The sequence below is a fragment of the Piliocolobus tephrosceles genome, chromosome 3 (assembly GCF_002776525.5).
Source record: "Piliocolobus tephrosceles isolate RC106 chromosome 3, ASM277652v3, whole genome shotgun sequence".
In the NCBI taxonomy this organism is placed as follows: domain Eukaryota; kingdom Metazoa; phylum Chordata; class Mammalia; order Primates; family Cercopithecidae; genus Piliocolobus; species Piliocolobus tephrosceles.
The window spans coordinates 69,740,479-69,757,152 of NC_045436.1; the positions used below are offsets into that span (position 1 = coordinate 69,740,479).

General features: G+C 34.0%; 1 protein-coding gene across 3 annotated transcripts in view; it reads left to right on the plus strand.

Annotated features, from left to right (window-relative positions):
• Positions 1 to 796: 796 nt before the first annotated feature.
• MMRN1 (multimerin 1) overlaps positions 797 to 16,674 on the plus strand; it is a 59,030-nt gene continuing 43,152 nt past the window's right edge. Inside the window, exons 1-2 of one of the 3 annotated variants that reach the window (XM_023195443.2) lie at positions 797 to 1,642; positions 15,024 to 15,143. In XM_023195443.2, coding sequence (XP_023051211.2) covers positions 1,020 to 1,642; positions 15,024 to 15,143 — 743 coding nt within the window. In that variant the 5' untranslated portion in view covers positions 797 to 1,019. Of the gene's footprint in view, positions 1,643 to 5,440; positions 5,538 to 15,023; positions 15,144 to 16,674 lie in introns of those variants that run through there. The other 2 variants (XM_023195445.2, XM_023195446.2) reach the window with 2 other exon arrangements.

Genomic DNA, 16,674 nt, shown 5'->3' on the forward strand with positions numbered 1-16,674 from the left:
ACAGAAAGCTCTTTGATACATCTGGTTCTCTGCTACCTACAACTGGTATAATTTTGTCCTACAGTAAAAGTATAAAAGCATTCTATATGATCCCATTTTAATTTATTTTTATGTGACTCCACTTTTTCTTCATCTATCCCTTACTAGTAAAATATTGATTACCCCCATCCACCAGACATTCAGGATTGGAAAATAAAGGAAGCAAAATTCTGATTATTTATTCCATTAGCGGATATCTCTGGTAGAAGTTCCAGGAGCAAAATTTAAAGTGAGTTCCTGGTATACCTGTCTAACTCAATTACTTATACTTTCCTTTTCTGTTATTACTTATAATCATTGAGATTAAGTAATGACACAGCTGAAGTGTATTTATAAAAATAGAAAGATATATATAGATAGATAGATAGATATTTTATAATTTAGGGTATATGTACCATATGAAATGATAGAGACACTGTAAACAACATTTTGATTATGTGTATGCATGTGGATATGCACTTGAACAAAATGCAGGTCTCTGGATAGAGCATAGAAGATAAGAAGTATCATAAAAACTTTTCTCAGTGTCTTTATGTAATAGAACAAAATGTTAAAACTCCTGTGTTCAGCTTGTATCACCAAAACTTTACACTACCTATCGTGAACCCGAAATTTCTCTTTGAAAGCAGTGAAACGTGAAATATGGGTGTGCTCAGGAAAAGAAAGTTACTTCATATTTTTCTCATGGGTTTTCCTGATAATAATTGCCTGTGTTTTCCCATTTACCCTCAGCTTTGTCAGAGACCCTTCAGCACTTCCATAGAGGCATCCCACTAGAGGTCACAGATCAGAAAAACCCTACAGAAACAGGAAATCGAACTTCCTGAGCACACTACAAAACACAGAAACCTGTTTCCTCTACACATCTCAAATTGGCAAAGCTCAGTCTTAGCAGATTCAGTGTGGAAGCAGCTATCAAAAAGGCCACACGGATTTTGTCCCCAAATTTCACATGAGCTACCTTGCTTCAAACTACTGAGATGAAGGGGGCAAGATTATTTGTCCTGCTTTCTAGTTTATGGAGTGGGGGCATTGGTCTTAACAACAGTAAGCATTCTTGGACTATACCTGAGGATGGGAACTCTCAGAAGACTATGACCTCTGCTTCAGTTTCTCCAAATAAAATACAAAGTTTGCAAATACTGCCAACCACTTGGGCCATGTCAGCGGAGATAGCTACAGCTCCAGAGGCAAGAACTTCTGAAGAGAGTCTTCTTAAATCAACACTGCCTCCCTCAGAGACAAGTGCACCTGCTGAGGGTGTGAGAAACCAAACTCTCACATCCACAGAGAGAGCAGAAGGAGTGGTCAAGTTGCAGAATCTTACCCTCCCAACCAAAGCTAACATCAGGTTCAATCCTGGAGCAGAACCAGTGGTCCTTTCCAATTCCACACTGAAATTTCTTCAGAGCTTTGCCAGAAAGTCAAATGAACAAGCAACTTCTCTAAACGCAGTTGGAGGAGCTGGAGGCGTTGGAGGTGTTGGAGGCATTGGAGGCGTGGGAAATCGAGCCCCACGGGAAACATACCTCAGCCGGGGTGACAGCAGTCCTAGCCAAAGAACTGACTACCAAAAATCAAGTTTCGAAACAACTAGAGGAAAGTAAGGAATCTTCTTTTCTTTATGTTCTTTCTCTGTCTAGCAGGTCTAGAAGATTGCAAGGGAAATTTACCTCACTCCCAGAAAATTATATCAAATTCAGGATGAAATTGGATCATATTTATAATTTCGCCATTTCAGTTAGATAAGATTATTTATTGTTAGTTTACCTAATAGGGAAAAATGAACAAATAAAATGCAGCAATTTTGTTTTAACTAAAATAATCATTCACTTTTCTATTCCCTTATAGAGGTGGTTTTACTTTAGAATAGTCATTGCCAAGCAAAGTAGCACCATGGTGGCTGTTAGTTTAATTCAACTCAAGGATATGTTGATTGTGTTCCCAACCATACCCACAATATGAAAGAGAAAAATAAAGAAATAAATAAAATTGGGGCATAAACATGTTTGAAAATTGGAATAGCAGTATTATAAAACGTAAGAGTTGTTAAAGATTGAACCAAGCACACCAGAGGTGCAATCTTGGCTTCAGTATGGTCTAGTTTCATGATTTTGAGCAACTCAATTGATCTCTGTGAACCTCGATTTCTTCATATGGAAACTACAGATTTAATACAAGGAATGTCAATAAAAATAAAACTTTGCAGGGGTCTCGTTCAGATACAAATGAATGAAATGTGCTTAGGTGCATGATCCTCACAGAATAGGTGCTCAACAACTCAAACTTTGATAGTACTGTTATTATTCGAGTTGTATTGCCATCATGAATGTGATGACTCAGAAAACCTACTTTTCAGATCATTTTTAATTTAAAGTTAGAGCACTTTGAAAGGTTGAAATAAAATAAAACAAATTTAAAAGAGTATTGTTAAAGAGGGTTTTCAAAAGAAGTGATAGTCAAATCAAAATAAACAAAGAAAAAATATCTGGGTGGGTCAATATTTTATTCATTTAAGGCTCAGAGTCATCTGTATGTTTAGAATACTAGAAGTTTAGTGTTACAATACTAAACTTACAAATAATTTTTACATGTAATAAAACAAAGTCAAGATACCAGACATGTCTTGGGAGCAAAATGGGGTTAAACATCTTACTAACAATAAAATAAAATACAAGTTAAAAATAGAAGTTGACACACCTGCTATGTGAAAGGCATTTGGTTAAAGCTGTTGCTGATATAAAGGTGAGAAGAAGAGAGACACTGGTAAGAATACAAGCTGATGAATTTACTTATTTCTGTATTATTTATTATTCAAGTCTATTTTTCACTATATTTCAAAAGATACAGAATTTTTAAAAATATGTAAGTAAATCTGATTGTAACTAAAAAAGTATTCACATAGTGGACTTTGGAACAATGCCAGCTTACTGTAAAACAAATAGTACAGATTACAAAATGTTCATTTTGGGACAAGTAGATTTGCCATTAAAAAAACATTTAATGGACATGTATTAATCTTTCTCATTTTGGGGGAAACAGGATTTTGTCTATTAAATAATAATCAGAAATGTCATTTATTGAGAGCTTTTTCTAAATCACTTGAATGCATCATCTCTGTTCATCATATTTTATTAAAGATTGTAATTAAATTTTAAAAAATTAATTACAATAAAACTCTTGGACATTCATGGGAAACGATTGTGAGCTTTTCAGAGATGCTATAGCTAATAATTTTTTTTTTTTTTTTTTTTTTTTTTTGAGACGGAGTCTTGTTCTGTTGCCAGGCTGGAGTGCAGTAGCACAGCTCGGCTCACTGCAACCTTTGACTCCCAGGTTCAAGTGATTCTCCTGCCTCAGCCTTCTGAGTAGCTGGGACTACAGGTGGCGCACCACCACGCCCGACTAATTTTTGTATCTTTAGTAGAGATGGCGTTTCACCATGTTGGCCAGGATGGTCTTGATCCCTTGATCTTTTGATCCACCCGCCTCAGCCTCCCAAAGTGCTGGGATTATAGGCATGAGGCACTGCACTCAGTCAGAAATTTTTAATAGAAAGGGAAATATAATAAACAGAACAGAGACAATTCAAGTTAAAATAGCATTTAAATGTTATATACCATATAGAAAGTGGCATACAGCTGTGTCATAATTAGAACTAGTAACTAATAGTTTGATCAATACTAGTTTTTAAATAAATGCTAGTTGTTTCATCCAAGGTCCTTGCTTTTAAAGGTTGGGAATGCTTGTTTATTTGATGATTATTTATAATTTGCCCATCATGTGCCAGCACTGTGCTAGGCTTTGGGACACACAAAATTTAAAAAGTAATAATAATTCCTGCCTCTAAGGAATATTCCCTATAAAAAGTAAACACTAACATACCTACCAGACTTCAAAAAATTTTAATATGCTCTATGAGAAAACAATATTAAAGGTATAACTTGCTGAACAGAACTTTATCCTATGAATTTTCCAACAAAAATATTCTTCAATTCTTTCTATAGAAAAGTACCAACTGCATGTAGAGATTCTGTCGTTTGAGGTCCTGGAGAGCTTGAGGATTTTTTTGTAATCCTTTCCACTACCAAGATTCCTTACTCATTAAGCCATGCAAATGACAATGGCATTAGAGAAAACCTAGGTGCTTCGCTTATGGACCTAGGTTGTAAACCCTTGATAAGGTCAAAAGAAGTCTTTCAAATTTTCATTTGATTGGCAAATAATAATAATAATAGTAGCAAACACTTACATGGCATCTCTTCCTAGTACTCTACTATTGTGAGTGAATATGTTCACTCATTTAATCATTACTATAACTCCTTAAAGATGAGGAAGATTCTATCATTATTTCTTTACAGAGGGATTAAGTAGCTTACCTAAGGTCATTTAGCTAACAAAGCTCGGGGCAAAGATTCAAATCTAAGCTGGCTGGCTTTAGAGTCATTGCTGTCAGCTCCTACATTACACTCCTTTGGCAGGTACAGTCTCTTATCACAAGTGGGAGGATAAGCGTGACCAGTTCACTTCCCAGCTCGTGAGGTTTCATAGGCTATTGGTTGCCTCCAGAATACAATCAAGATTTGTCACCCAGTTAGTCACATGATGCCATCGTAGATCTGCCTCCTGCCTACCTCCGCAACCTCATCTTCTGCCGCTTCCTGCCTATTCAAATAAGTAGTTCTCTGGTCCAATATATGCTGTTTGTTAAACCCACGTTTCTTCCCTCTGACTACAATGGTCCTTTTTTGCTATCATTGTCTCCTTTCACACCTAATAATGCAGGAAGCCTTCTCAGGTGAAGTTAGGTGGCCTGTCTAACTGCTCCTACAGGTCTCTTTGAATTCCCCTATTCACTGCACTTACAACACTACATAATAATCATAATGAATTTGTAGTGTCTTTGCATGTAGGGACTTACTTTCAGAGCTAGCAAAGTCTCTGGTTTATAGCAGGTACACAATCAATATTTAATCATACTGAATGTGAAATACGAGCATCAATATGTGAATATAAAGAAGAAAGCTTCCCAAGTAAATATTTGCATTTGTTTATGAAAAAAACCTGGTTGATTTAGAATAAACTCATATTTTTTTCTACCATTCTTGGAATTCTATAATAATTCTTAGTAAAAGGAGTATTTGTGTTTATTACAGGTTCTTTTCTAGATTATTCAGGATTATTCTGGCATATTTTTGTTTCATCTTGTAGCTTTTTTTTTTTTCTTTTTTTTTTTTTTTTTAGCATTGCAGGAACTCCTGGCTACAATAGCCCTGTGGTTTCCTGTCTAGCAGAGTGGGTATTAGTCAATGACCAAGCACTTTGAAATAGGAAGGATGGAAATGAGAAATTAGGGTTAGTGTATTTATATGTTGAACAAATATTTGCTGAACACCTTATCTGTCCCCAGCACTGTGCTTGTGCTGGGAGTAAAACAATGAACAAGAACTCCTACATGTCCTGCCTTATGGAATGGAACCAACAGCCCAGTGGCAGAGGTGAGAGGAGGAATAACAGTGAATCACAAATGCTGATTCTGAATGAAGCTTAAGAAATTGTAGTGTATAACAAGGGGAATGGTCTATCCATTGTGAATGGGGTCAGTAAACCTTGCCTGAGAGGATAATAGGTGAAATGAGGTAACGATACAATTCAACTGCCTACTTAACTTTTCCCACAATTCCCAACCCCTGTACACATGAATCTTAATTTTTACTAAATCAGTGAATGGCTAGTTCTGTAACTAGAAACCTTGGACAGATCTTTGGAATTTTTCTCTCCCTCCTGGTTTTTATCTAATCTATCAAAAAGTCTTGTTACACCTCTAATATATCCCAAATACCTTAGCTTCTCTCCATCTTCTAGTTGCCATTATTCACCACTAGTGTTCTAACTGGTCCACTTCTTTCCACCCTTGTTTACCATAATCCATGATCCACACAAGGGAGGGATCTTTTGAACATTTAAGTCAGATTAATTCATTTCACTGAATGTAAGACTTCATTATTGTAAGCGACACATTCTTTTAGGTACTAATCAGAAGGAAAAGTATGACATCATACTTGCTTACTTTGAATTTTTAGATTTGTCTTTCAGACTTTGAGATTTTGGTCACATATCACTTTTGCAAACTTAAGAAGAAAATATAAATGAAACTGGTAAAGTATTTCTAAGGCAATAGCAACAACTACTATCTGACCACTTGTGACTGAAAAATGCCATTGACTTCAAGACACATTCTTGATTTCAAAAACGTGTGTCTTAAAATCTGTGAAATTTGGTCTTTCATTCATTGTCACACTCGAAGCTCACTGCACTTCGTTTCCTCCAGCCACGCTGGCTTCACTTCTGTTTGTTGAACATGTCAAGTTAATATAAATCTCAAAGGAAACCTTTTTTGCTCTTGCTGGAATGCTCTTTCTGCACCTTTTATAATGAAGGACTCCTTTTCCACTTGCACCTCCAGCTTTAATGTCACCTCCTCAAAAGGACCTTCTCTGACCTAATGTAAAGTTAACTATTCTCTCACTTGCCATTCCTTATTTTGTCACCCTTATTTTTTCTTTGTAGGAATTACTTGAAAATTATTCTATTTATATAGACAACAGTGTATTTTATGTATTTCCGCAATACATCCGATGAAAACAGGGACCTTGCCTGTCTTATTACTACTCTATTTGCTGCCTAGAACAGTGCCAGGGACATAGAAAGGGCTCAATAAAACTCTGTAAAATCATGGATTATTAGATGGGTTTGGCATCCAGAGGGGAGATCAAGGCTAAAGATATAAATTTGGCAAAGCATTGGTTTTCAGAAATGTATTAAGTCATGAATGTGGATGATACTGAAAGAAAGAAGGACCTAGAATTATGAACAGATAATCTCTAATATTTTTGATTAACTGATAGTGGTGGATGCCCGCAATACAGCCTTAAATGGGGTGACCAGAGAAGTTAGGAAGGAAACTATAAAAGTGTGGTGTCATAGAACAAAGGAAGAAAATATTTTAATAAGGAGGTAAGTGATCAACAGTGTGAAATGCTGCTGAAAAAGACAAAATGAGCACTGAGAAATAGTATTTCAGTGACATGGAACTGATAAGTAGTTGAGTGAGCACCGTGATCTGGCCTGAGAAAATTGAGGTATGAAGGAAGGCAAAAAAGAGCCGTTAAAGCCAACTCAATTAAGAAGGGCTTTTATTAAAAAAAAAGGAGAAAGTGGTCAGCAGCCAAGGCTGGTCCAAACAGTTATTTATTTTTTGTGTTTGTTTCTTATTATATTTTATTTTATATACAGAGGGGTCATACATATGTTAACATATTAATGAGAAGGGTCAGAGGAAGGTAAAATTTGAATATGCAGAAAAAAACAGAAAGTTTTTTTTCTGAGTTTAATGACAAATTTGAAAATTATTTTAAAATTACAAAAATTAATCATTAAATTAATTCTACTGTCTATCATAATAGACATTTTTTTCTGCTCATTTTGTGTGAATTATGAATAGGTTTTAGAAGTGAATTATCTGATCAGCTAAATTTTTGTGTTGTTTGCAAAGTTATTATTAGGGCTAATAACATCCAAAATGGGTAATTTTTACATGCTGTAAAATTCTAAAGAGAAACCATTATACTAAAGGGTATTTTCTTATATCTTTGTGAAATAGACGTCTCTATTACATTACCGCCAGTGAAATAAACACTATATAAAGTATATTCTCAATCAGTTTTTACTCATTAATCGCATTCTTTATTTCATTACTTTGCTGTTTCTACTACGTTACTATAAATATATATTGCGTTTCATATGCTAGAATTTAATGAGTGCTTATATATTCCTAATAATTAAGTGAGAACTTTTTGTATTCGCACACCTTCTGCTTTTCTGAATATAAAACTGTAATTTTAAGTTGATTATTTGAGGGTAAATGCTAAAAAAGTCAGTTTACAGGAACCGGATTAAGCATAGAATTCTGCATCATGGCATTGTTAGCCTGCCTTTGTGGTCTGCACGCTGGGAAAGCCTGACACCTACTGGAATAGAAACAGTTTACAATGCCCGGAATATGCTCAAGTCACAGTTATGCGGGGAAGGGGGAAACAAAAAAGAAAATTAGGTAAAATAAAACAAATTTATGAAAAAGGTTGTATTAAAGGTTGACTTGAACAATCATTACTTGTAAAAGATATACGTTATACATATTTAATTCGATGTACCACTTTAAAAATTGGAAAATTTCACTTTAAAATTGGAAAATAGGTTGGATCCAAGCAGCAAACTCTATGCACATCCTGTGATGGGCATACATTCGGCTTGATCTCCTAAAACTTTACACTGACAATATTGTGTATAGACAGTAATTTGTGGCTGCGAGGCACTCTATAGTCATCTATCATTGAAAACTCAACTACATTCACCACATTGTTCCCACTACAGAAAGCAAATTAATTATGTCTGACGAAAATATTTTAATCGCAAAAGCTGGTACATAAGAAAGGGTTTCCTCTTAAAGTCTAACCATAAATCAAAGTATCTGAAATTCCCCATGATCTGAGCTTTCCATAATTGCTTTTCAAAAAATTGTTTTAAATATCAATTTATTTATATGATTCTTTTACAAAACTGATATTTTTATCTCAGTTTGAATATTATATAAAATTCTGTAAAAGAATTAAGTATACAAAGGTATACTACAAAAAAAGAACCACACACATAAATTATTTTGTTGTTAGGAAATAAAACAGTGATTTTCTTAAGGAAATAAGTATTGAGATGAACTTGTCTTTTGGACTGTTAGCCAAAGCTAAATATCAAATGTCTAATGCTTTATTAAATATAAGTTACATATCACGAATCTTTTCACTAAGTGTAAATGATTTCTTCCCATTTTTATTATCTTTTTTTGTGTTGTATATATTTCCCTTGAATTATTTTCTCATTTATGACTAGTGAACTACATGCCAATTATAGTCTCTCAAATTAATAATTTGATTAAAAACTTCTCTTTTTAGCTTGATTAGAAAAAATAAAGATTTTAATAAACAGATTCTATAACACTTTAGAAGTATTTATGTTCATGACTTCTTAAGACTGTAGAGACATTCTCAATATTATTTTTTCCTGAGAGGCAAGCTTCATCATCTGAATTGACCATAAATGATGATGATGGTCTTCTGTATTGGTTTTATGGAAATTATTGACTTGAAACATACAAGCAATTATGGTTGAGATGAATTTATCAGGTCATTAAAGAAGCAAAACAGGAGTTGTGTCTCTTTGTATCGGAGGCAAAAAAATTGAGGCCATATTGTATATATATATCCTCTTCAAAAAAAATCCCACTTAACTCTGAATCATTTAATTATTATGAGCAGTGATAGCAGCAAGTATTTTACTTTTATTAAAACATTTAGTCTCACGACAATCGTGTGAGGTAGATAATATTATTGTAGATGCTTTGTAGATGAGGAAGTCACCTTTGCCAGACAAAGTCATGGCTATAAATTGTGGAGTCAAGATCTAAAAGCAGATAGTCTGGCTCCAGCATCGAATTATGTTATGGGAAATTTTTCTTTATTTTATTTTGCTTATGCAGGTGTGCTCACTGCCCCCACCCCTCACCCTTGCCTAATTCAGGAATAAAAACAAACAAACAAAAAACTCTAGGCACAGAAATACACTCTCTTCTTTATTCGCCCCTATGTGTGGAGTTAAAAGAATAAAAATCTTGTCCAGCAGGCAGACCTTCATCAACAGAAATGACTTTCTAATTCTGACCTAGGAGGTGAAAAAAGGCATGTATTGATGACAGCTCTGATGTTGCCAGAAATGCCTCATTCCCCTCCTCCTTCCTTCTTTTCCCCTTTCCTGTTCTTTTGTCCTATTTTTTCATCCTTTGAGCTATTTCTTACTTTTTCTTCTTCAACTCTCTCTGATTTTGACAAGAGATATGCAAAATTATTATTTATCACTTTGTATGGCATTTTTTCAGTATGTATGTATTTATTTATTTTTATTATGGTAAAATATACATTAAAAATTTATATCCGTCTTTAAATGTACAATTCTGTGGCTTTAAGTATGTTCACATTGTTTTGCAGTCATCACTACCATCTATTTCCAGAACTTTTTCATCTTCCCAAACTGAATCTCTGTACCCATGAAATAATAACTTCTCATTGCACCCTCCTCACCATCCCTGGCAATCACCATTCTATTTTCTGTCTCTATGAATTTAACCACTTAAGTACATCATATAAGTGAAACTGTACAATATTTGTCCTTTTGTGTCTTGTTTATTTTCACTTAGCATAGTATTTTCAAGGTTCTTCCTTTTCAGAGGTTGAATAATACCCCATTTTGAGTGTGTGTGTGTGTGTGTGATTTTCTTTTTCCACTCATTTGTCAATGGACATTAGAGTTGCCTCTACCTTTCTGTTATTGTGATACATGATATTTTAATGATGTTCTCAAATTAGGGTAGTGTGCTAGGGAGAACACGTACTCTGCCTAGTGGTGCTATCTAAAATATGTTCTATTTTTATTGACTTAGGACACATAATTTTGCTCAAGGACTTAATAATTGAACTGTTAAACCAAGTGAGGCTTCAGCTGAATTTTTTCCCTGATTATTGACATCAATAAAAATAGGTTTGTTAAGGTATAGTTGCCTTTAAAATTCTATTTTCCTCTTTAAACAAACTATTTTTTACTAAGTGATATTTTTTAAAAAGAGAGAGAGGGGGAATTATCCACATATGTCAGACTTACAGAGTTGAGAATGAAATGAGCAGGTTTGATTTGCAAAAAGTAGTAAACACTTATAAAAAAGTACAAGACTAACTTTTATATATTTAGCATATGTTTGTCCCACTTATCATTGAATTGGGTGGGAATTTTATCCCTATGGACTTCCGGAGTTTAATATAAAATGATGTACGACACTATTATTTCATAATTTTGCCATTAGTAATGGTCAAACAGTTAAGTTTTGTTTGGATGTACTTCCATGCAATAATAATCTTATAATTAAGACAATAGTATTTTTCATGAGGTGAATTAGGAATAATATGAATAAGTTATTCTCTTATGAGGGATTAATATTGTTCTCTCTAAATTAAGTCCCACCAGAGACTTAGTTCTTCCCCTGAGGCATTTATGAATTCATTAATATATGCATATATTGTCATTTGCAAATTGTAGTCATCTTTAAGTACAAGGTAAAGAAATGGACATTTGAGATCTTATACTTTCTCAAGTCAGAGAGGCATGGGTGGGTATTAAGTGAGGTGTGAGGGCTTATTACTAGAGTCACCTGATAATCCTATTTCTTTGAGAGAATGTTAATTTTCAGAAGCAGTATGTCTGTCTTGTCCTATTTTGTTTTCCTCTTGTTCCCCTTTAAATCTCTACATTCAAGGGGATGGTGGGAAACAAAGGCCATTCAATCCATAAAGTCTCCCCCAGACACAAAATCTCCAGCTTCTCAAAGAAAATTATATACCATTGGCTTGGTTTATGGTGGTGATTTTATTGGCTTACCTTGACTTCTAATGAACATCCTCAGGACTTGGTATTTTCATACTATTGTAGCCACAGTTTATTAATATGAAAGTTTAAGTAGCTTCTTTTGAATTAGATGACAAGTAATCTATTCATCTGGGTTCTAAGGACTAGTATAACTGAATAATGTTAATTCTTAGATTATCCCTTTATTTCTTGGGAACATGTTCTGTGCAGTCATTATTTAAAGCCATCTTCTTTGCTTCAGTCCCCTCTCACTCAGTTCAGGATAAGAACTGATATGACTGGGCCATTATTTAGTCCATTAATGGAAGTTTTTTACATTAGTCTTTTCACTAGTTTCCTGAAAGATTTGGTTTCTAAAATGTGAAAATCAAAAATACAGTAAACTGTTTCTTTATGACGCCTTCTCTTAGTTCATTATCCACAAGTCTTTGAGTTTTAGGAATCATAATAGAATCCTTTCCCTTCTCTGTTTTATATGTTCAACAAGCTAGGCCTTTGCTCATAACCAAAGATGTCTGCTTTTCCCTAGAACAAACCTTTTACCTATTAACTTGAAAAATCCAAAGAATCAATACAAGCTTTTTTTCAGTACATGTTGCTGCACAAAAGCAACAGAGTTATTACCCTGAAAGAGAATCCCAAATGTGGTCTGCTGGATGGAGGGTTATGACCCCCTGGAAAACTAAATACTTCAAAGTAACTGCTCACCATCCACCATAATCTGTCTAGAAAGGTACAAAGGATTACTAGGTTTAAGCAAAATGTTTGTCTGGGATCATTGCATTTTCCTTTAAACTGCCGTCACCATTTTACCATGCTTCATTTTCTGTTTTTAAACCTACATTTTCAGATAATTTGGTTTTAAAATTATATTTACATTTTTAACATCCCTTAATGAGCTTATTTCATTGGTAGCATAAACCTAATTACAAGTCACACCAGGGGCTCTTTTGCTGTGGATTGTTCTTCCAATTTATACTGGATCAAAGATTGCTGGGCCATGAGCAGTCTGCTGATCTGCTCCTTTGCCTCCTCAACTATTTTAGTCATGAGATTGTTTTAATATTTAGGATTTGAAAAGGCCTCTGCCAGGTGACACTATCATTTTGCCTCACAGAGAATGAATATATTTTTTTCTTTTCAAAGCCCTGAGCATGCAGTGACGGCAATCCTTGTGTTGTTTCTGCCCCACACTCCCTCCTCCACAGTCATTCAGAGAATGTTCATGTGACAATTTAATTGTGCTTCTGTTGAAGTTAGTCAGTCTCAGTAATTAGGATCTTCATTGCATTTGCATGAGGAATCTAGTTAATTTTTTAAAGATCCCTTTATTGTGGTCCTCTCAATTTCAAATCGTTTTATTTTTATTTCTTGCTTTTTCCAGTTCTTTGTTTTACGTTATTTTTGCCTCAATTGTTACCAGTGATTTAACAACATGTGCCAGCGTGTCTTCTTACTTCTTTGAGGGGCCTGAAATTTTAAACATCACATTCACAAGAGCACAATAAGTTCTATGGAGCTCAATTTATCTGCCTTAGATGAATGACAATGTGGAATGATTAAATCAAGCAATTAACATATCTTTTTTTTTTTTCTCTTTATGTGTTGTTTTCTGGAATTTGTGTATGATGTACTTAAGTGAGGTTTTACTTTGTGTTTATCCTCCTGGAATTCATTGAGCTTCTTAGATATGAGGGTTGATTTTTTTTTAAAAAAATACACATTTAGAAAATTTTCCTTTTTTTTCTTCACATGTTTATTCTGCCCGATCTTAGGACCACTTCAGTTTTGCTCATTTATGTTTTTGAATTTTTTCTCTGTACTTCAGTTTGGCCGGTTTCTATTCCTTGTCTTCGAGTTTATTGGTCTTACTTTCTGAAGTGTCCAGACTTCAGCTAAGCACATCCAGTCCATTTTTAATTCATATATTATATACTTCTCGTTCTATTTAATGGTTAATTGTTTTAAAGTCATGGGTTGCTAATTCCAACATCTATGTCATCCTTGTTTTTTTTTTCTGTTTACTGGATTTTTACTCCATATACTGGTCCTATTTTGCTGCTTTTTCTCATATTTAGTTTTGTTTGCTTTTCATGCTGGGCACTGTGGATTCTATGTTATCAGTGTCTGAATTTTGTTGTTTGCAAGCACAAAATAGTATTCAGTCCAAGATTCAAGGGCACCCCTATATTGACTTTTAAAATGATATTTCTCTCTGGCCCCCTCATTTTATTAATCTTTGCCACACTTTTTAACCACCCTAGTATCCCCAAACTCAGATCTCTATTTTCTTTACTTGGTGTCTTTTCTGGAATCCATCCTTCTGTGATGCAGTTTGAAAATTGTTCCCAGGCACAAAACTAGATTGAATGTGGAGCTAACATCACGTATTTTCCCTCAAGAATCATATCACTGCATTGTCTACTGCCCAACATCTGAAAACTGTTGCTTTATACATCTTGTCCAGATTTATAATTTTTTCCGTAAAAAGGTAAATCTGATAGTTTATATAGCCAGGGACAAAATTCTCTGAAATTTAAGTTTTTAGTTTTTTATATGAAAAATTATAGTATAAGCTCATTTAACTCCTTATCTCAAGCTAAGACTTGTTGTGAAAATGCATAGAATTTGGAGATTAATTTGAGGAAAATTGACATATTTGCATTGAGTTTCCCATTAGTTAACATGATCCATTGGCTTTTTCTTTAAAGTTTTTCAATAAAGTTTAAAATTTTTACATACTAAATCTAACACTTCTTTTGCTGAATTTATTCTTAGGTACATTATTCTTGTTGTTAGTTTTTACTATTGTTAATAGTGCCTTTTTGAATTTGTTGTTGGTACAGAGAAATGTAACTGATCTTAACTTTGTGATTGAATTAATATAAATTAATCTTGTATTAACTCATAAACATTTATATTTAATTACATTGCTGAATTCTCTTTTTAATTATAATAATCTGCATCTAGACCATTTTGTATTTTGTTCAGTTACAATCCTATCCACTGCAGCTAACAACAGTTCTTTCTCCTCTTTTTTGATTTTTAAACCATTTATCTACTTATTTACTTATGCTTTACTGCACATATTTTAAAGTAATGGACCCGGATCTGAGTTTTTTTTTTTTATCTCAGTACTAATATTAATACTTGCTACAAGAGCATTCTTGCATTTTGATTTATCTTATAGCTATACTCTGCAAGTTTCTCATTTTAGCTTTGATTTATTCTTTTATTTATTTTGATCTTGTTAGTGTTTCTTTATAATTCCTGAGTACAGCAATGCAGTAATAAGTTATTTTCTCTTATATTTAAATATTTTAAAGCTAAATAGCAATCTTACAAAGTTTCTGATGTATAGTATGGCAAAAATAGATGTTTGTCTGTGAAAATACTTTTGATGAAAAGAATTCTTTTTGAGAACAGTTTTATTCTCTAACAATTATGATCTTCCTTAGGAATTGGTGTGCTTATGTACACACTAGGTTATCTCCCACAGTGATATTGGACAACCAGGTCACTTATGTCCCAGGTGGGAGAGGACCTTGTGGCTGGACCGGCGGATCCTGTCCTCAAAGGTATGTAATATTTCTTGAAAATAGCCACTGTTTTTGCACCATAATAAATTATAGCTGGGAATATATAATGTTAGTCATCCAAGGTACATAATACGTAACAGGGTCAGGGGATAGTCGTCGCATTATGCTTCAGTAAGTGAAAATGCAGACACTAATAATATTTGCCTCATATGGTCATTTTCAGAATCATTTGAGGTCATGCAATAATATATTTAGCCTAGTGCCTTGTGCCCTGTGAACATTCAATACATGTTAATTCTCATGCTTAGTTCTATTTTTACTATCACTATTACTTTCACTATATAGCAAGTCAACAATCCTGTCCTTTAATTGCTTATGAATTTCATGCACAATTTTGAAGATTTATTATTTTCTCTTCATGCTAGGTCAGAGACAAGTTTATAACTTGGTTCATATTCTAAAATTAGAAGAGCTTCTAGTTACAATTATGCATGGTAAAGCAGCTAAGTGAAGTTTTTCTTCTTGTATCTATTGTAATTAGCCATGTCATTTGATTATCATGTAAAAAAAAATCTATGCTGTTGTCCTAAAAGATGGGGCTGAGTAATTGATAAATTCCTGAATTAATATAGTCACAGTAGCTCAGCTAGGGGTGTTTCCAAAGAGCCTACAATAAAAACTCAAATTGTTATTCAGGCCATGATGGCTAATGTTATGCAAATTGTCATACAAATAACTCAGGCAATGAATCTGACACATGGCAATCTGGAAGAGTGCACAATAAGGATACATAAAATCAAGGTGTTTCTTAGTCCCTTGAGGAATAGCTAAGGTTCATCGTCCAGAGAGCTAAGCACATCTTAGGGATTTGGGAGAGCTGAACTCTATTTCTATTTTCAGCCCTTACTCCCTTTGTGACAATTTCCTTGCTAATATGAGACACAAATAATGCATTGCTAATTCTTTAGTAATGAAAACTTGACCACAGTAGTCCCTAGCATACTGCCCTTCTGGATTCAAAGTGAGCTCTTTTCATTTTTTTTTCTTTTCTTCAAACAAACCAGTATTTATCTTTATTCTTGAATCTTATCTTTTTTATGCCTTCTGAGTGGGTCCATTCATTCGCTATTTTAATACTTATGTCATAATTGCTACTTTTTCTTTTATTATGTCTGCAACAGATACTCAATTTGCCAAAGCAGGAATATTGACCCCAACAATAGTTCAACTAACTGCTCGAGCTCATCCTTACAAACTCTATGTAGAGTCCCTTTCCAAATTGCTTTACTTCCTACTTAGCTTTAACTATGGGATTGCAGATGATATTTCACTAGACAGAAAGATTTAGTGAAACAAACGAGGGCAAATGATTAGCATGCTTTCACAAATGGAAAGGATCTTGTAACTCATTTTGCAACTGACAAATAGCCTCAGACATACTCAGTTACCTGTCATGTTATAGCAGAAACTGAAACCCAAGTCCCTAAAGGCCAGTCTATTATAATGTTACTGTTCCACATGTTCAGGGTTTACCCATGTGGATGACTGTTGTCTCCATATAGTTGTACGT